Consider the following 20,749-nt stretch of genomic DNA (forward strand, 5'->3'; position numbering starts at 1 on the left):
AAATATTTGTTGGCCCTGAAAAGGGCCGATTGTTTTCGAGAGGATGTGGGTAGAAATTTAAGCTTTCTTTTCGGTCTTCTTGGGCAAAAGAACAGCCTGGATGTTGGGAAGAACACCACCCTGAGCGATGGTGACTCCAGATAGAAGTTTGTTCAATTCCTCGTCATTCCTGATGGCAAGTTGGAGATGACGGGGGATGATTCTGGTCTTCTTGTTGTCGCGAGCGGCATTTCCTGCCAATTCCAAAACTTCAGCAGCCAAGTATTCCATTACTGCTGCGAGGTAGACTGGAGCTCCAGCACCAACTCGCTCAGCGTAGTTTCCCTTGCGTAAGAGACGATGGATACGACCAACTGGGAATTGAAGTCCAGCTCTGTTGGAACGAGTCTTTGACTTTCCCTTGACTTTGCCTCCTTTTCCACGTCCTGACATTTTTCGATTTAGTTTAGTTACAACGAAACGAACAACTCAATAGTTGGTTGAATAATACAAAATTTTCGTCAAAATCGCCTATTTACGTTCTTCCATTAGGGTCCCCCACCACTATTCCCCCTCCCTCAGTGCAATGAGTGGTGGGCATTCACACTGAGTGCACGCACCAATCACATGCTTGGATGGTTCAGGGGAAGAACGTAAAAGGACGGATTTTCAAATTTTTTTCATCAACACCTTTGGAAATCAAGCAAATAATAAACAAATTTAAACCTAAAAAAGCTCCAGGTATTGATGGATTTCAAAATATAATTTTAAAATACTTACCTAAAAAAGCACTAGTCCAACTGACGTATATTTTCAATTCCTGCTTAAAATTTAGCTACTTTCCAGAGGTGTGGAAAACAGCCAAAATTTTACCTATTTATAAGCCAGGTAAACCAAAAAATGATCCTAAAAGTTATAGACCTATTAGCTTGCTTCCCACAATAAGTAAAACTTTTGAATCAATTTTATTGAATAGATTAAAAACTTTTGAAAATGAAAATAAACAACTTATACCTGAGCAATTTGGCTTTAGAAAAGATCATTCCACAGCTCAACAATTAGCTAGATTCACAGATTTTATTTCAACCAAATTTAATATTAAGCATAGTACCGCAGCTCTATTCTTAGATATAGAAAAAGCCTTTGACACAGTTTGGTGCAAAGGACTTATTTATAAATTAAATAATTATAATATACCTTTGTACCTGATTAAAATTATAGATAACTATTTAAAAAATAGAAAATTTATTGTAGAAATTAATAATGAAAGCTCGGAAGAAAAGAATATAGCTGCGGGAGTACCACAAGGATCTATCCTTGGACCAGTATTGTTTTTATATTATATCAATGACATTCCAAAAAGTAACAATGTTAAAATTGCGTTATTTGCTGATGATACAGCTGTTTATACTGCGTCTAGGAGAAAAAGAATAGCTTTAAAGAGACTCCAAAACTATGTCTTCGAATTAGAAAAATATTTTGCGAGATGGAAAATTAAAATTAATACTAACAAGACTGAACTTGTAATTTTTTCACATAATGACGGTGATGATAAATTTATAAATCCAACAATGTACGACGAAGAAATAATACCGACAAAACAAGCAAAATATTTAGGCGCAATTTTAGATTCTAAGTTATCTTATACAAAACACGTAAACTCAATAAGATCTAAAGTCTTTATGACACTAAATAATTTATATCATATTATGAATCATAAAAGTAAAATGAGCCAACATAATAAATTAATGACTTATAAAATCATAATCAGACCAATAGCTTTGTACGTCGCTCCCATATGGGGTAATACTTGTGTCAGTAATATCAAAAAAATTCAAAAAATTCAAAATAAATGCCTTAGAATGACCTTAAATGCCAAACTAAGCACTAATATAAAAATTTTACATGATACTCTTAAAGTGCCTATGATCAAAGATCAAATATATAACTTAACAAAAAACTTTTTTGAAAATCAAATAAATAAATTAGATATTTTAAAAGATGTTGGTAAACTTAAATATACCGAAGCACCTTTTAAAATAAAGTATAAGCTTATACAGCATTTATTACAATAATCACAATTTTAAAATATGGCCTAGTAAATTTTTAGTATATAAGTTGTTATTGTTGTAAATAGTTTATAGTTTATAGTTTTTAGTTTAAGGTTATTTATTACTTTTCTAATTAATCAGGTTTTTATTAAAAATTTTTACTGATAAAAAATTTTATAATATATGATATGTTAGCATCCTTTAAAATTTATAATAAAATATTATTAGAATAAAACAACTAAAGGCAGATATTGTAAAGATAGAGTCCTTGTATATTTTAAGACATTAACTGTATTATGTATAAATGTTATTTTATTTGATAATAAAGATATTTTCAAGTCAAGTTTTTTCATCATTTCACTCTGTATTCTCGTTGAGTTCAGACGTACTGTTTCTCTCTCTGAAAATCGAAAATGCCTCCTAAAGCAAGTGGCAAAGCTGTGAAAAAAGCCGGCAAGGCTCAAAAAAATATCACCAAGACTGACAAGAAAAAGAAGCGCAAGAGGAAGGAAAGCTATGCCATCTACATCTACAAGGTGTTGAAACAAGTTCATCCCGACACTGGAGTCTCCAGCAAGGCCATGAGCATCATGAACAGCTTCGTCAACGACATCTTTGAACGTATCGCTGCCGAATCTTCCCGCTTGGCCCACTACAACAAGAGGTCCACCATCACCTCCCGGGAAATCCAAACCGCTGTCAGACTTCTCCTTCCTGGTGAACTCGCCAAGCACGCCGTCTCTGAAGGCACCAAGGCTGTGACCAAGTACACCAGCTCAAAGTAAATCTTGATCTTCTCTCCAGCAAAACAATCGGCCCTTTTCAGGGCCAACAAATTTTTTTACGAAGGATTTAATTTTATCTTTGACATTATAGGTTATTCAATTAAAGAAATTCGCCATATTTGAAATGAAGTTTTAGTGACCGCATTATTGCTACATTTTTATACAAAATTATGAAAAAAATTTGCTAGTACTTAATTTTTTAAGATGACAAATGCACAAAAATTGAATTTTTTTAAAACTATTAATTTATAAATGTTTATCATGGTGAGGAAGCTCAATGGTCATGAAATAAACCTCGTTTTGTTATTCTGATATTTGAAACAGCGCACCAGTAATATGTTTTTTTTACGAAGTGGAAATTTCGCCGACAAGCTGGCAAAATAAGAGTAATAGTTTATTTCACTTATTTATTGAATAAAAATATTAGCTGAAAATTAAATATTAAACTTATATAAATTACATATCGAAAAGAAATACATAAACATGATTTCCTGTCAACAAGTAGATTGTGGACAACCAATCAACAAATTCAAATAATTTTTTAAGCTTTATCTAAAAACTGTTTAATTTGCAAGAAATACTTATTTTTAAGACGAAAATTAACCAGGCTGGCCACTATTTTTAGAATTTTTGCCTCTCCCGGTTTTAAAATACATTTTTTTTTTCAAATTTTAGTAAATATTTACGAACTTCAACATAATTTATAGTAATCATACAAAATAATTACTGAGTTTTAATATATTTATATCTTTCCCTAAAATTCTTTAATCCTAAGCGTTGTGAACTGCAATACCGTAAAAGTAACAGAAGTTATTGTAATATAATAAAATAGAAATAAATTGTTATAAAGATCAAAACAAATTCCTTCGTATAAAACGTGTGGTGGCCCTGAAAAGGGCCGTTTGTTTACAATCATCATTTGAAAATGTCATAAGAATAACATTTTCACCTTCTTACTTCTTGGCAACCTTCTTTGCCGCGGGCTTTTTTGCTTTTGGTGCTGCAGCTTTCTTCGGGGAAGCTTTTGCCTTTTTTGGAGCAGCTTTAGTGGTTTTAGGTTTGGCAGCGGTGGATTTTGCCTTTGGTGGTTTTGCCGCAACTTTCGGGGTCTTCTTCTTTTCGGCAACAGCTTTCTTGGTCTTGGCTGCCACAGCCTTTTTCGGAGAAGCTGCTTTCTTAGCCTTAGGAGCAGCAGCTTTGGGTTTAGCAGCAGGAGTCTTAGCCTTGGGCTTAGTTTTACCTTCAGCCTTGGTGACGTTCAATTTGAAGGATCCTGCAGCTCCTTTTCCTTTAGTTTGGATCAAGGCCTTATTGGCAACTGCAGCTTTGAGGTACTTTCTGATGAAAGGGGCTTGCTTCTCGACATCGACTTTATAGGTGGCAGCGATGTATTTCTTGATGGCTTGCAGGGAAGAGCCACCTCTTTCCTTCAAAGATGCGATGGCTGCATTAACCATCTCGGATGCTGGTGGATGACTGGCTTTAGCGCGTGGCTTTTTTGCCTTTGCAGCTGCAGCCTTTTTAGGAGTTGCAACTGCAGGCGCAGCTGGTGATTCTACTTTATCGGTCATTTCGATAATTAAATTTTCGAAAGAAAAAGATTAATAACTTTAGAAATACTCTCAATGCAACTGGTGAAAGAGAAATGTAAATTTTTACCCTGACGATCGGTGACCTATTGAATTGCACGGACGGTGGAGAAAGACCCCTCCGCTCGTTCACCGCTCGCCGTTCGAATTCTCGGTAACTTGGGAACGACATTCAAAAAATTTGTTAACTTTTAAGTGTTAACGCTTTAATAAATTGTTGTAAATATCTTTAATTTCAATTTTACAATTATTTTACTTTTTAACTAATTAAAAATATCTTTAGTTTTTATGTCATTATAGGGTAAAATTTAACATTTTTAGAAGCACTGCTTACAATGATCAGGCGTAACAAGATTCAAAAATTGTTAAAAATATGTTAACAAATTTCGTTGTCAAAAATTTGAGTTTTTAAATTAATTCTCGATTTATTCCCCTTTGTGAATATTTAATTTATTTATATTTTAATAATATATTGAAGGTGTTAGGAGTAGTTTAAGTTCAGCATCAGTTCAAATTTTTGACATGGAAAACGCAAACGTTTAGAATGAATGCTTTGATCAATAATGAAAAAATTTAAACATTGTTTTAGTATTGTTATATATATTTATAAATTTTAAATTTAATTTATTGTATTGAGGAATTTTTATTTTTAACTATGGACTTGAAAAGTACAAAACTAATTACACGCTCCAATAAAGAGTTTCTGTATATACATATATATATATTTATTACTTTTTGCACATTTACTAATCTGTAATAAATTTTAAAATGTCATTTTTTTTAATCTTGAAAAAAAGGTGAATTATGTACGGAAAGTAATAATAATCATCTTTATTGGAACTAACAGTCCATATACATGTTTAAAAAACTTATTAATATTAAACAAAATACATTATATAAAATAGAAAAAAAAACAAATATATATACAATTATAGTATCACACACATAGCACACGACTCTCAGCAATTAGGGACACGAACAACTAACATTTCATGTATCATTCTAATAAACTTTTTAAAAATTGACAAATCTGAAGTAGACAAGATATACTTTTCCAAAACGTCTCGTGGTCATTGAGCAAAGCAATTTTCGAAAAACTAGTATTTTTAATTGTGTTATAAAACGGGCATTTCACCAGAAAGTGCTCTTCTTCACAATCAGACCCAATCCATTCCTTAAATAAGGTTGTACAGAGTTATGCAAATCAAAGTGAGGCCAAACCTGGAGACTCTCCGAGCGAGCTCGAGAGAATAAGTCCCTGGACAACAAAGTATTTGAAAAATGCAATAAAATTTCCCCTGCATTATTAATTAACTGATCCAAATCGTTCGAGGACCAATAATCCCTGAGATCACCCTTCAAGAAAAATCCTTTTAATTGTGTAAACCAATTGAAACTATTTTGACCAGAATCTGCATTAGAAATTTTCATTAATCTTAAAAGACACTGTCTTGGATACCGCGGATTAGACATTTTGGAAATTTTTTCTAACCAAGACAGTGCTCTTTTAAGTATCAAATAGAACAACGGCTGTCTGCCTATTTTTAGACGGACCGCGTAATTTGGTGTATTTTTTGGAAGCTGAAGTAAACTCTTAAAAAATGATAACTGAACACGCTCCAAAAGGTGCTCTTCCAGGTCTACGCCCCAGGCCTCAATCCCATAAAATAGTGTACTGCAAACCATACAGAGCTTAGAATATGTTGACCACGAGTGCGCCTTAGATTCGTATATCATTCGCAACGTTGCGCCTATTGCTACGTTGTACGATGCAATATTCTTTTTTGCTGTTTCCCAAAATGTACCATTACTTTGAAAAACGACTCCAAGATGTATCGATTTCACTATTGCCAAATTTAAACGATTTAAAATGCTTAACAGACGAATTGTTGCCCTTGTGAAATATAACAATCTTTGTTATCACATAAAAAAAATTTTATACCTGAAAAAGTTAGAAGTTTTGAAAAATCCAAAATCTTTGTCATGAATTTAAAATTTTGTAAAATTCATAAAAAATATTTTATTTTGCAAGAATTTTTGCATACATTTTTTTTTGTTATTAAAAATCAAAATATTTTTAAAGTAGACTTGAAATTTATTTTTAAATTTTCTTAAACGGATTATTTAAATAGGAACTAGAATTATTTAAAAATCCCATGTTTGAGTCTAAGTCATAATGTACGGGATCAATAGTTTCTTTTTTAGGTAATTTTCGGTTTTCTGACTAGGAAGTCATCTTTTACCTTCAGCTGCTGTTATTGCATTTGTTTTAGACACCGGGTAATAATAATAATAATAAATATTAGTGTCACGTCACCGTAACATTTTTTGTTATAAATAAATAATGATAATTATTAATAATTAATTTGTATAAATAAAACAAATAAATATTTATCTAAAATCAATTTTTTAAATAAATAAATGTATTTGTAGATAAATAATTATTTTTAAATAAACAAATATATTTATAAATAGATAATTATTTATAAATAAATAATTATTTATGATTGAAACTAATACATAAAAAACAATTGTTACAAATATTAAAAATGTAAATAAATAATCACGTAGGTAATTAATATTTAAAAATAATCAATATGTAAAATTATAATATTTCTTGAGGGAATATTGTTCTTGATATTTAGAGTTATGAAAGACGATACACAAACAAGGAAATGAACATATAGAGTCACCAATACATAGAAAAAAGCAATAAACACTTTCGTGTCTGTGTGGTACCGATTTTGAATCGAACCCAAAGAGGTGAGCTGGTACCGCCACGAGAAATACATTGGAAAATATTAATATATGAAGGGAAACCTTTCACTATGAAAGCAGTCTCAAAAATTATTCACACGGAACTCGTCGTAGTGATTTCCAAAATACACAAGTGTCATCATAGTTCACATAAGTTACGATCCAGGTTAAAATATACGTGTCAGTGCGGTAATAAAAATCTTAACGTCCAAGAAGATACAAATCTCCAGGTCACTACATCAGATGCTTATTGGAGATTCCTCAACCAAACGTTATAGAACATAAAGAGTTTGTTGGATTGTCTTTCTTGTTACACTAATTGTTGAGAATATTATATATTTTTTAAATAAATAATTTATATATTGTTTTTCAATTCATTCATTTAATAAACCTCTCCCCAACTTAGTTAAATTAACTAAGTTAAATTGAGGAATTAGAATAGGGTAAAATTGTAAGTTCAGATTAGGCAAAATTAATAATAATTTAAATTTTAAATAAATATGACAACATTAGCAATTCATAACAATAATAAAGAGTATAAAAACTGAAAAAATAGTTGAACGTTACTATTAGTCAGGTTTATATAAAAAATCTTATTGTCAGTGAACAAGAAAATATAAAAAAAATTCATTCGAACTATTTCATAAAAAACGCACGCAGTTGAACTTTTTGTTCATTGACACCTAAACTTTCAATAAACTTAAAATAATCAAAACAGTAGTTTTTTGTAATCCATTGAAAAATAACATTATTGAAGTTCTATGTAAAAATTGGTTAGACTTTGACCTGCCCTTAAAGTTTATTTTATTATATTGAATATGCAATAAAATGTTACTAAGCAAAGTTCATTGCGAATATATTGATGTAATTCACGAATAATTACATTTTATTGAATACCTAAACCATATAAATTTGATACCAATCGGTCAAGTAGTTTTATAAAAACTTCTTATCAAAAATCAGAACAAGAGAATTTGTTTTTTATTTAGTAATCAATTAATGGAGCAGTTAGGAACAAAATAATTGCAACGTAAAAAAATGTGTTGGCCCTGAAAAGGGCCGATTGTTTTTTGAAGGTGTTGTAAAAAATTAAGCACGTTCTCCTCGGATACGACGAGCCAATTGGATGTCTTTTGGCATGATGGTGACTCTCTTGGCGTGGATGGCGCACAAGTTGGTGTCTTCGAAGAGACCGACGAGGTAAGCCTCGCTAGCCTCCTGGAGAGCCATCACAGCAGAGCTCTGGAAACGCAAGTCGGTCTTGAAATCTTGAGCGATCTCACGAACCAAACGTTGGAAAGGAAGCTTGCGGATGAGGAGTTCAGTGCTCTTTTGATAACGACGGATCTCACGGAGAGCGACGGTTCCTGGCCTGTAACGATGGGGTTTTTTCACTCCACCAGTTGCAGGCGCGCTCTTTCTGGCGGCCTTGGTTGCGAGTTGTTTCCTCGGTGCTTTACCACCGGTGGATTTACGAGCGGTTTGCTTGGTACGAGCCATGACGATGTAGTTGGTTCAGTGACTAACTCAACAATGATGTTGGGAGGGGGAAAATGCTGTATTTATAGACTTTTGCCTCCCATTGTTAACAGGAAGGGGAGTTCTAGGCACTTGATTGGTAGATTGAATTGTGGTGGGAGAAATGTGCAACACGATGTTATAAAATAACGCTCACTTCCCCCTCCACGCATTCTCAGTTTGTTCTTCGTTCGAGTTTGACGTACGAACTTTATTATCTGCAAAAATGACTGGTCGCGGAAAGGGAGGTAAAGGTTTGGGAAAAGGAGGAGCAAAGCGGCATCGCAAAGTTTTGCGTGATAACATCCAAGGTATCACCAAGCCAGCCATCCGTCGTTTGGCTCGTCGTGGTGGAGTGAAACGTATCTCCGGATTGATCTACGAGGAAACTCGTGGTGTTCTCAAAGTGTTCCTTGAGAACGTGATCCGTGACGCAGTCACTTACACCGAGCACGCCAAGAGGAAGACCGTCACCGCCATGGACGTCGTCTATGCTTTGAAACGTCAAGGCCGCACCCTTTACGGTTTCGGCGGTTAAATATACACATCATCATCATCATTTAAACAATCGGCCCTTCTCAGGGCCACCAAATTTTCGTACTTTGGAATATTTTGTTTCTTTGACATTTATTTGTTTATTTTAAAAAAAAATTTATTTTTTTCAAATAATAATTTATGTATTAAAAAAACCATTTAATTGACTCAAATAGTAATTATTTAATACAAATAAATATATTTGATAATAGTCAAGTGGCTGATTATTTGAATCATAAAGCTAAGCTGCAGTGTGTGTATTTAATTTTCATATTTGAATAAATAAAATCAGATACGAAAAAACTATTTAAGTATAAATTATATAATTAAAAATAAGCGTACCTACTATAATAATTAGATTAAATAAATTTTAGACAATAGCTTATAAAAATATTTTATTTAAAGTGCTGAAAAAAATTCGATTATTTTATGATTTAAGTCAATAAAAAATTGTCGAACAAAGTCTTCTAAAGTGCTGAAATTTTTCACGACACTTTTAATTTTTGAATTCATCGATTCTGTTCGATTATTCGTAGTATTGCTAAACGTATTGCGCAAATAGTTGCTGTTTAAAACCCATTCATCCTTTATATCATTTTAATTTTCGTCAAAGTAATTAACAATACTGTGCGGCAAAAGTTGTATTTGTTGATACAATTCATTGTACTCTTCGTCAGTCTTCGAGTAGACCATTTTCTGCAAAATCGTGAGAGCTTTTTCTCTTATTTGAACGGTTATTTCACATTTAGAACACGTTATCTCTCTACTAAAAGTTCTTAGCGTATGAAATACGCAAATTAGTAGGCGAACGTGAGGTAGACAAGTTCTAATTACTTCCCGCTCTACCATGTCCTTGTCGGACATGACGCATTTGATGTTTTTCCAGGTTGAATGATGTACGGATTTAAATGTTTCCATCATCCAAGTGACACTTTCATAATCCTCACTCATCAAAATGCACACTCCTACAATTTCTGACCCCCCCTTAGAATCTTCTACTAACATCAAAAAAAGTACGCCTCTTATCTTCAAGAGCTTGTAGGTAGCATCAATGAAAATTATTTCGGGATAAGCGCACATCATTTTTTTCATTGCATTGGTCACGAAGAACAATCCTTGAAATACGTTAAACAGAAAATAAAATGCAAATGTTTATAAAAATTTTAAAGTTGAATTAAAACTTCAAGTGCAAATAAGGTCGATGGCATTAAAAAATTTTTTTTTGAGCAATTTAAACCAGGTTTTTTAAAAAAATGCAAAGTGTAAAACCTGGTACTGTCAAGCAAATATATAAATCATAGAATATTCTTTAACTGTTTATTCAATTATTATTATATATCATTTAAATAATAGAAAATAATTTTTATAACAAATATTTAACATTATTGTACATTAAATATATTAATATTATTTTATTATAATTATCACGCCACTTATATAATTTATATTTTTTTTTATATTATATAATATACAATTTCTATTATTGGAAAAAAGTTTTGTACTATATATTATATTATTAATATTTTAATTAGTAAAATATTAAATTTAATATATACAGTTTTAATTTCTTATAATGAATTTACCTTTAACGGTTAGCTGTAACTTTTTCTTATGAATATTTTTTTCGAAGTGGCTAGTCGTCCGTCTAGACGGATACGAAATTACTGCTAGTCGTCCGTCTAGACGGATAAATATTTTTGTCCGTCTATTATACTGGCATTACTGTTAAAAGTATCAGACAGTATCCGGATGAAATAAATGGATTAAAATTTGTCCGTCTACTCTTAAGAAAATAATTATTAATAATAAGTCACGATCCAACTAACAAGGTCCTGCCACGCGCCTGTAAAAAACTCATCCAATTGGATTCAAAATAAAAAAAGAAATATTCATAAGAAACAGTTACTGCTAACCGTTAAAGGTAATTTTATTATAAAAAATCAAAACTATATACATTAAATTGAATATTTTACTAATTAAAATATTAAGGGGTTAGACCACTGTAAAGACCGAAAATCAGACCCATTTTTAAGATTTTTTTTCAAGAACAGAATTAAAAAATCAATTATATATTATTTTTAAGTACATATTAAAATTTAATTTTAATACATTAAAAAATTATTTTCATAAGGTAAAACAATTAAAATTGCGGCAAAGACAGTCGATCTACAAAAACCCTTTTTTATGCAGAAGTGTAAGGCCGGTAGAAAATCTTTTTCAGTTTTTGACTTAAAACAAAAAACCAAATTTTTTTCTTATTTTGTAATTCAAAATCTATAGAAGCTTTTAAAATTTTTTTTTTATATTTTTAAAAATTTTTTTTAGCTAGCCATTTTTGAGTTATGAAATTTTCAAAATTGCAGAATTTTCATGACTTTTAATTTTTGAATGCTCATAACTTCTTTAAAAATGCATCAATTTTAAAAGTTTTTTTTCAAAATGTATGTTTTTAAACGTACTTTAAAAAAAATGGAAATTTTTTTCAAATAATATTACTATTAAATTTTGAAGTTATAAAGATAAAAAGTCATTTTTCTTAATTGACGTAGTGATAGATTTTTTTCAAAAATTTTCAAAAAAATTACTTCCTTTTACGAAAATTTTAAGCCTAGTCTGATCGTGGACTAAGACTAGGTATTTTGATTCGCTGATTACGAAAATCTTAGTAGTATCCTTACCCGACAAAAGGTATAGATCTTATTAAAATACTTTTTTTATATCTTATGAATTTTTTTAAATTTTTTGTATATTTTACCCAATAAAGGAAAAAACCATAAACTTTAGGACATTTTTTATGGTTTTCACCATAAAAATCAAATTTTCGGGTATTGTCACTAAGATTTTCGTAATCAGCGCATCAAAATACATAAAAGTACGTAGTATAAAAACCAAAAATATTTTTAAAATATTCAAAAAATTTTGAAAAATTACGAAAATATTGTAAAAATTGTTTGCCCACGATCAGACTAGGCTTAAAATTTTCATAAAAGGAAGTAGTTTTTTTGAAAAAATCGATCAGTACGTCAATTAAGAAAAATGACTTTTCATCTTTATAACTTCAAAATTTAATGGTATGTAATATCATTTGAAAAAAAATTTCGATTTAAACTTTAAAGAGTTTGAATTTCGCGCTGAATGTTTATATGTATGTATATTTATATAAATATATACGGGTAGACGGACAGTTTTAACAAAAAATATTTCATCCGTCTACTGTGCCAGTAAATACTGGCACTAGACGGACAATTTATATTATCCGTCTATAGACGGACAATTTAAATTCATCCGTCTAGACGGACTACTAGACGCAGCCTATTTTTTTCTTATTTTTGAATTCAATGTATACTTTACCGCGCAAACTTTTAAAATTGACGTCGTTTGTACCGAGCGTTCATTGAATGAGTTTTTCTAAACTGCGCGTGGAGGAGGGATCTTTAGTTGGATTGTGACTTTTTATTATTAATTGTTTTTCTTAAGAGTAGGCGGACAAATTTTTAGTAATTTATTTCATCCGGATACTTTTAAAAGTACTGCCAGTATAATAGACGGACAAAAATATTTATCCATCTAGACGGACGACTAACAGTAATTTCGTATCCGTCTAGACACTTCGTATATAAAATTCGATAAAAAAAGATATTTCCAAGTCTAAAATTATAATTGTACTTAAATATTTGCAATCTTAGTAAAATGAGCCTATAAATATATAATTCACTTTTAAGTTTACTTTTTCTATTTATTGAGGAATTCAAAATACTTGACATTTGTTATTACATTAATAACGATTGTAATATAGTTTTATTTAAATAAACGTAACAATATTAAATATAAAAATGTAACCAAAGTGATGCTGTATACTCTAAAAAGTATTAAATTACAGAACAAAATTTATTCCTTCGTAAAAAAATTTGTTGGCCCTGAAAAGGGCCGATTGTTTTGCTGGAGAGAAGATCAAGATTTACTTTGAGCTGGTGTACTTGGTCACAGCCTTGGTGCCTTCAGAGACGGCGTGCTTGGCGAGTTCACCAGGAAGGAGAAGTCTGACAGCGGTTTGGATTTCCCGGGAGGTGATGGTGGACCTCTTGTTGTAGTGGGCCAAGCGGGAAGATTCGGCAGCGATACGTTCAAAGATGTCGTTGACGAAGCTGTTCATGATGCTCATGGCCTTGCTGGAGACTCCAGTGTCGGGATGAACTTGTTTCAACACCTTGTAGATGTAGATGGCATAGCTTTCCTTCCTCTTGCGCTTCTTTTTCTTGTCAGTCTTGGTGATATTTTTTTGAGCCTTGCCGGCTTTTTTCACAGCTTTGCCACTTGCTTTAGGAGGCATTTTCAATTTTCAGAGAGAAACAGTATGTCTGAACTCAACGAGAATACAAACTGAAATGATGAAAAAATTTGAAAATCCGTCCTTTTACGTTCTTCCCCTGAACCATCCAAGCATGTGATTGGTGCGTGCACTCAGTGTGAATGCCCACCACTCATTGCACTGAGGGAGGGGGAATAGTGGTGGGGGACCCTAATGGAAGAACGTAAATAGGCGATTTTGACGAAAATTTTGTATTATTCAACCAACTATTGAGTTGTTCGTTTCGTTGCTTCTAAACTAAATCGAGAAAATGTCTGGACGTGGAAAAGGAGGCAAAGTTAAGGGAAAGTCAAAGACTCGTTCCAACCGAGCTGGACTTCAATTCCCAGTTGGTCGTATCCATCGTCTCTTGCGCAAGGGAAACTACGCTGAGAGAGTTGGTGCTGGAGCTCCAGTCTACCTCGCAGCAGTAATGGAATACTTGGCTGCTGAAGTTTTGGAATTGGCAGGAAATGCCGCTCGCGACAACAAGAAGACCAGAATCATCCCCCGTCATCTCCAACTTGCCATCAGGAATGACGAGGAATTGAACAAACTTCTATCTGGAGTCACCATCGCTCAGGGTGGTGTTCTTCCCAACATCCAGGCTGTTCTTTTGCCCAAGAAGACCGAAAAAAAAGCTTAATTTCTACCCACATCCTCTCAAACAATCGGCCCTTTTCAGGGCCAACAAATATTTTTACGTGTGAATATTGAGTTCCTTGCATTATATTTATTTTTTACCTTCTAATCATTTTAGATGGTGTTGCATGTTTTAGTTACGCATTTTAGTTATTTTTACTCGTAGCAACATTCATGTGATTTACCTCTGGAAAAGCAAAATCAGTAAGCCTAATTTTTGGAAAATTTAAAATCGTCACATCTAATTAAACTTTATGTTCATGGAAAAGTAAAAATACACTGAGACATTTTTATTCAAATTTGTTACTTAAAATAATTTTGTACTCAATTTTGTTTGGTTTGAAAAATAGTCGACTTCAGCGCAGTTTGATATAAAAAAATTTTAAAAAGCATGAAGAGTTTGATATAAAGTTTCTATAGAATTTTTTAGAAATAATAATTATTTTATTTATGAATATTAATATGAGACGATGCAATTTTTTTTCCAATATAGGAAAATTTAAATGAATTAGACTTTTTCTTCTCATAAAAAACATAAGTAGTTTTGTTTATTTCTGTAAATAGTTTTTTTTTTACCACGTATAATAATGTAAAAAGGTTGCTAAGTGCGGCTTGTTTCCTAATTCAAAAAATTAAGCCTATCATAATAAAAATTATTGCTATAAATTGCAATTTTTTATTAATTTTAATAACTATTTTTTTATACATAAATTTGTGGAAAATAAATATACAATGTTATTTTTTGACTAAAAAAAAAATGCATGAATTTTTTGAATTTTCCGCTATAAATTTCTAACATGATCATAAAGGTACTGTCAGATTTGTGTTTGATTGCCTGCAGGTTGTGATGGTAACGCTCAAGAGTAAGTCATTCACTATCTCTCTTTCTCTTGTACGTTGTCGTGACAACCTGAAGTGAGGCTAACTGCAGAGCTGTGAAATTATTTTGACCCAACCTTAAAGATTCATGTGTCACAACTGCAATAGAATAGAATAGACCAAAAGTATTCTGTGGTATTTAATTTTTACTGAATTTTATTGTATTTTTCTTACTTTTCTCATGTATTTTTGTGTTCTCACTGAAAAGGTATTTGTTCCTCAATCTTTAAAGAACTATAGCTTCATTAAATAATTTAATAAGAAACGTAATATATGGTTTATAATCGTCTACTCCTAAAATACATTTATCCAAACATAACCTAATTATTATAGTTTTTTTTTGACAAATATAATAATTGAGTAAATAAAGTAAATATTTAACATTTATATTTCAGCATGATTACTTAAACGCTTTATTGTAATGATATAATTCCTTCGACACTATACAATAGTGTATCTTTGATATCTTAATTTTCCTTCGAAAATAAATAGTACTTTATATAATAATAGTTAAAAGTACACTAAAATATTCAGTAAAATGAGTGAAAATCCATCAACAAATAATATTACTGAAAGTAATGGAGGAATTGATCATCCAGCTTTTAATGGTAACACAGAAGAACAGTCAGGTAAATAAATATTAAATTAATATTTATCATGGAATAATATGAATTTGTTTCCATAGTTTCTCTTTAAATGTTTAGAAATTTTTTTTTTTTATTCTACAATAAAATGATTAATTTTCAGCTAAATCACCTTTAATAACAGAAGAAAAAACACAAGACACAGCTGATAATAATAATAAAAAAACACCGACAGCAAGTGCAGGAACAAATCCCACTGTTCCAGCTAACAGAGGTAAAAAACGTAAAAAGCCGGTGAGAGATGCAACTGCTCCAAAACAGCCTTTAACAGGATACTTCAGGTTAATAATTTTTTTTTTTTTATTATTATAAAACAAACGTTTTTAGATTATTATTTAAAGAGTTGTTAATGTAACGATATATTTTTTTTTCAAAATATGATCAATTTTTATTATTATTATAATAATTATTTAAATATTTTCGAATTTGATAATATAAAGGAAACAAAAAATATATAATTACTACTGAGTTTACTTTTCTAACTGTAATTTAACAATTATTTTAATTGAAAAAAAACTAATTGTTTTAGATTTCTCAATGATCGAAGAGAGAAAGTAAGAGCAGAAAATCCCACAATGTCATTTGCAGATATAACAAAACTTTTAGCTTCTGAATGGAGCAATTTGCCAGCTGATCAGAAACAGGTTTTTTTTTTTCTTTATTATCCGTATTATTTATTAATGCCATAAATAATTATTTTTTTCGTATATTCTACTTCCTTTTTTTTTTTTTTAGCAATATTTGTATGCGGCGGAACAAGATAAAGAACGTTACAATAAGGAAATTATTGATTATAAACAAACGGAAGCATATCGTTTATTTACCGAAAAACAACTGGAAAAACAAAATGAAAACAAAAAGGAAAGAAACGGCTCTGAAGTTTCTCTTGAACAAAACGTATTTATCGTATTATAATATAATCTTTCTCTGCTTTTATTTTTTAAAACTTGTATGATACTGGAAAAATTTGAAAGTTTATTTAATTTTAGAATAAAATATCTATTTCTTTTTTTATTTTAGGATACGCAACAGGAAAAAGACGATTTTTCAGGATTTGACATTCCAATTTTTACTGAAGAATTCTTGGATCATAATAAGGGTAGAAATAAATTTTAAACTTTTTTTTAATTTTTAACTTAAAAAATTTTCAAAACTAAAAAAATTCTCATAAAGTTATAGGGTAAGTGTACTAATTACGGCGAGTGCACCAATTACGGCGCGTTCATAAAAAATAACTATTATTACTATTATATTTAATATAACTGTTGCCAAATGATTAAAAAAAATTATTTCAATCTTTTTTTGATACAAATACTTATAAAGATGCACATTTAAACAATTATTAATTTAATTATTTGAGATCAAATTTTTTTCCGCGGAAAACATTTTTAAGATTTCCATTGGCTTCAATTTCGGCGGGCAAAGTATCTTCAAAATACACGTAATTTTGGTCACTGAAATTGATACACCGAAACTGATACAAACTCGTTGCAATAGAAAATTACGGTATTAGTTTTAATTTCTCATATTTGTTTAAATAATCGATTTTTATAGAGTTAAAATTTTTTTTTAATATCTTAATAACATAAGCTTTAAGTTTAATAAGTCTTAAATTGAGTTTATACAATAGAAATGTCGAATTTTCTATTTCAAAGGTGTTTTGACTCGAATCTCGCCGCAATTAGCGCTTTACCCTATACTTATTTTGAATATTGAAAAAAAATTGGGTAAGTCCACGTCAGAAATATCAGAATCTGCAAGTGGTTCTTCGATTTTAATGATACTTGGTAAAATTATAGCTTTATATAAGAGCAATGTGTAAGTAAAAGGAATTTTTAAAATATCTAAAATTGTAGGAGTTATATCACTTTTAATTTTGATACTGTATTTTTTTCTTTCCTTTATATCTCGGTCAATTTTCAACCGATTTTGATGAATCAAAAACGATTTTTTTCAGAAAATTACGTATTTTCAGAAAATTTTAAAATAAAAAGTAAAATTTTTTTATTTAAATAGAAAAAAGTAAAAAACAAAATTTCTTTTAGATTTTTTTTCAATTTTGACCTCTTTTTTTAATTTTTAATTTTTTAATAATATTCCTTTTTATTTTATCTTTAATTTAAAAAAAAATTCATCCTGGAGACTTTTTTAGATCTCGTGATATCGTCCTTTAAGTATTATAAGTCTTCATCAATTTGAAAACCGCAGGACTTGCTTCTATCATTACTTTCATTTGTTTGTTGAAATTTTTTATGGTTATGAATAACTATTTGTTTTAGAATTCTCTAAAAGAAAGCGCTAAAAACTTCAGCTACAATTTCAGGTTGCATTACAATTTATTTTAAATTATAAATATTACAAAAAATAAAAACTTTGCTTCAAATCTATTAATAAAATATTGATTTGCTTGAATTTTCACTTGTTTTAGTCAAGTAATTTAAAAATAAAAACATTATTACGCGAAAGTTTCTAGTTTGTAACAATAATATTATAAAACAAATGAAAGTAGAAACACAAATCTGGATCCTAGTTTTCTTGAGATGTGGATATTTAAAGAACGATATCACGAGATCTAAAAAAATCTCCAGGATGAATTTTTTTTTAAATTAAAGATAAAATAAAAAGGAATATTATTAAAAAATTAAAAATTAAAAAAAAGAAGTCGAAATTGAAAAAAAATCTAAAAGAAATTTTGTTTTTTACTTTTTTCTATTTAAATAAAAAAATTTTACTTTTTATTTTAAAATTTTCTGAAAATACGTAATTTTCTGAAAAAAATCGTTTTTGATTCATCAAAATCGGTTGAAAATTGACCGAGATATAAAGAAAAGAAAAAAATGCAGTATCAAAATTAAAAGTGATATAACTCCTACAATTTTAGATATTTTAAAAATTCCTTTTACTTACACATTGCTCTTATATAAAGCTATAATTTTACCAAGTATCATTAAAATCGAAGAACCACTTGCAGATTCTGATATTTCTGACGTGGACTTACCCAATTTTGTTTGTTTCTCGAATTTTTAAAATTGAAAATTTCTATATAATTTTTTTTTTTTCACGTAAGTTGATTGGATTTAAAGAAAAAGTATTTGTCACATATTTTACTTTAATTTTCTAAAATTTGTTTGATAAATACTTTTTCACAGCTTGTGAGGCAGAATTGAGACAATTGAGAAAAGCAACAGCCGATTATGAAGGGCAAAATGCAGTTCTCCAAAGGCATGTGGATAGTTTGCATGCTGCCGTTAATCGTTTAGAATCAGAAACCAATCAACAACGTTCATCTAATCAAGCTCTACAGAGACATTTGGATTCACTTCGATCACAATTGACAGGATGTTTTGCCACAATACCCCTTCAAGGTTTGGTTTATTATTATTCAAAAATTAAGATAATAATTGATATGCAAATTTTTCCATAATAAATATGAAATGACTACAAATTTATATGGAAAAAATTAAATTTTTTCTGGAGTGTAAAATTCAAATATTTATAAACAAAATAATTGTCAATGAATTTATTAGAATTTTTTTTTCATATTCTTAGAAGTTAAAAAAAAAATTATTAAATTATTTCTTACTAAAATTCAGGCCTTGGATTCTACACGACTTTTTTTCGATTTATTTTAATAATATGCGATTTTTCAAATTTTTTTTACATTTTTTACATAAATTTTTAAACAAAATACATATTTTTTAATATAAAATGAAGGTCACCGTTATTTCAATTATTCAACAAAGTTTTAATTAAAATTCTTCTCTGAATTAATTATTTTCAATAATATTAATAAAATTCTTCACAAATTCAATTATTTTAAACTATTTTGCAATTAAAAATTTTATTAAAATTTAAAAAAAAAATCATCAAATAAAATTACCAAACGTTTTAGTTCAAAATCAATTATTTTCAAAAATTTCAATTTAAAATCTTCTAAAATTTAATTATTTCAAAAATATTCTATCTAAAACTTTTTGAAAATTAAAAATTTCATAATAAATTTTTCAACAAAAGAAATTAACAAAAATGTTACTAAAAAATTACTTGAAATTAAATTATTTTTAAAAAATGTTATCTAAAATTATTTGTTATATTATTTTCAATTCTATAAAATTTAATTATTGTTGGAAATTTAATAAAATCCTTTGAAATTCAATTATTTTTAATAATTTTAATATTTTTTTAAAAATTCAATTATTTAAAAAGTGTTTTAAATGAAAATTTTAAAATTGAATTGTCAACAATTTAACAAAAAAAAAACTTCAGAAAAAATTATTTCAAATTTAAAATCTTTTGCAATTCTATTATTTAAAAAGGATTTTATTTTAAAAATCTATAAAATATTTTGTCTGAAAATTTTTTAATCATTAAAATTAAAAAAATATGATAAAATTTTTAATTCTAATTTAAATTGACTTCAAAAAATTTTTTAAATGGAATAAATTTTGTCCTATTGAATTAAAATCTTGAAAATTTGTCTTAATTCGATTCTGAAATATTCGAAATAAATTAATAAAATTAATTTAATATTTTAATAACAATACTTATTTGAAATAAAATATTTATTAATTAACAATTATTATAATAAAAAAATCGACTTTTTTTTGAATATATATATATATATATCGATTAAATTAATTAATAGGAACGCATGAGGGTGCAACGTTACAAAATATGGATAGCTATTTGGAGAAACTTGAGTCATTGTTGTCTTGCAATATTGATCCATCTTTGCGAAATGCTGTTCGCAATGCTGTGTCTCATCTTGAATTGATTGGATGACAATCACCCACCGCCGTAGCGCCTCCAATTGTAAAACATCATCGCTCACGACATTCGCACCGCAAATAAGGGTAGCATTTTATTAAATGACAATATAATTCGCTACCCAGTATTAAATACACCAAACTGATAATAAAAAATTAACATTACAAAAACAAAGATATAAAAATAATTTTCCATTCTCTCGACTCAATCGTTGAGAGATATTACAAAAAAACTTTCCAATTTCAAAAATGTCTAC

At 29.2% G+C, this 20,749-nt stretch overlaps 9 protein-coding genes across 9 annotated transcripts; 4 read left to right on the forward strand and 5 right to left on the reverse strand.

Moving 5' to 3' along the window:
- Nucleotides 1-14: 14 nt before the first annotated feature.
- Nucleotides 15-472, reverse strand: LOC127284098 (histone H2A). Its single transcript, XM_051309395.1, has one exon. It carries the CDS (start codon nucleotides 430-432, stop codon nucleotides 58-60), a length of 375 nt encoding a protein of 124 aa, XP_051165352.1. The 5' UTR covers nucleotides 433-472; the 3' UTR covers nucleotides 15-57.
- Nucleotides 473-2,380: 1,908 nt separating this feature from the next.
- On the forward strand, nucleotides 2,381-2,856 carry LOC127284100 (histone H2B). Its single transcript, XM_051309397.1, has one exon. The coding sequence runs from the start codon at nucleotides 2,444-2,446 to the stop codon at nucleotides 2,813-2,815; it is 372 nt and encodes a 123-aa protein (XP_051165354.1). The 5' UTR covers nucleotides 2,381-2,443; the 3' UTR covers nucleotides 2,816-2,856.
- A 352-nt stretch (nucleotides 2,857-3,208) lies between these two features.
- Nucleotides 3,209-4,445, reverse strand: LOC127284087 (histone H1C-like). The gene has a single exon (XM_051309384.1). It carries the CDS (start codon nucleotides 4,384-4,386, stop codon nucleotides 3,769-3,771), a length of 618 nt encoding a protein of 205 aa, XP_051165341.1. The 5' UTR covers nucleotides 4,387-4,445; the 3' UTR covers nucleotides 3,209-3,768.
- Nucleotides 4,446-8,204: 3,759 nt separating this feature from the next.
- Nucleotides 8,205-8,699, reverse strand: LOC127284090 (histone H3). Its single transcript, XM_051309387.1, has one exon. The coding sequence runs from the start codon at nucleotides 8,659-8,661 to the stop codon at nucleotides 8,251-8,253; it is 411 nt and encodes a 136-aa protein (XP_051165344.1). The 5' UTR covers nucleotides 8,662-8,699; the 3' UTR covers nucleotides 8,205-8,250.
- Nucleotides 8,700-8,837: 138 nt separating this feature from the next.
- Nucleotides 8,838-9,271, forward strand: LOC127284110 (histone H4). Its single transcript, XM_051309406.1, has one exon. It carries the CDS (start codon nucleotides 8,906-8,908, stop codon nucleotides 9,215-9,217), a length of 312 nt encoding a protein of 103 aa, XP_051165363.1. The 5' UTR covers nucleotides 8,838-8,905; the 3' UTR covers nucleotides 9,218-9,271.
- Nucleotides 9,272-9,810: 539 nt separating this feature from the next.
- LOC127284065 (uncharacterized) lies at nucleotides 9,811-10,296 on the reverse strand. The gene has a single exon (XM_051309351.1). It carries the CDS (start codon nucleotides 10,294-10,296, stop codon nucleotides 9,811-9,813), a length of 486 nt encoding a protein of 161 aa, XP_051165308.1.
- A 2,832-nt stretch (nucleotides 10,297-13,128) lies between these two features.
- On the reverse strand, nucleotides 13,129-13,597 carry LOC127284106 (histone H2B). The gene has a single exon (XM_051309401.1). The coding sequence runs from the start codon at nucleotides 13,541-13,543 to the stop codon at nucleotides 13,172-13,174; it is 372 nt and encodes a 123-aa protein (XP_051165358.1). The 5' UTR covers nucleotides 13,544-13,597; the 3' UTR covers nucleotides 13,129-13,171.
- A 190-nt stretch (nucleotides 13,598-13,787) lies between these two features.
- Nucleotides 13,788-14,222, forward strand: LOC127284096 (histone H2A). Its single transcript, XM_051309393.1, has one exon. It carries the CDS (start codon nucleotides 13,833-13,835, stop codon nucleotides 14,205-14,207), a length of 375 nt encoding a protein of 124 aa, XP_051165350.1. The 5' UTR covers nucleotides 13,788-13,832; the 3' UTR covers nucleotides 14,208-14,222.
- A 907-nt stretch (nucleotides 14,223-15,129) lies between these two features.
- Nucleotides 15,130-20,667, forward strand: LOC127284084 (high mobility group protein 20A-like). The gene is made up of 8 exons (XM_051309380.1): nucleotides 15,130-15,290; nucleotides 15,478-15,711; nucleotides 15,830-16,007; nucleotides 16,256-16,370; nucleotides 16,462-16,623; nucleotides 16,747-16,825; nucleotides 18,876-19,091; nucleotides 20,372-20,667. Exons 2-8 carry the CDS (start codon nucleotides 15,621-15,623, stop codon nucleotides 20,506-20,508), a joined length of 978 nt encoding a protein of 325 aa, XP_051165337.1. The 5' UTR covers nucleotides 15,130-15,290; nucleotides 15,478-15,620; the 3' UTR covers nucleotides 20,509-20,667.
- The last annotated feature ends 82 nt before the right edge of the window (nucleotides 20,668-20,749 follow it).

This window comes from Leptopilina boulardi, unplaced genomic scaffold (assembly GCF_019393585.1).
Source record: "Leptopilina boulardi isolate dan_hultmark-lab unplaced genomic scaffold, ZJU_Lbou_2.1 LbouV2_318, whole genome shotgun sequence".
Classification (NCBI taxonomy): Eukaryota; Metazoa; Arthropoda; class Insecta; order Hymenoptera; family Figitidae; genus Leptopilina; species Leptopilina boulardi.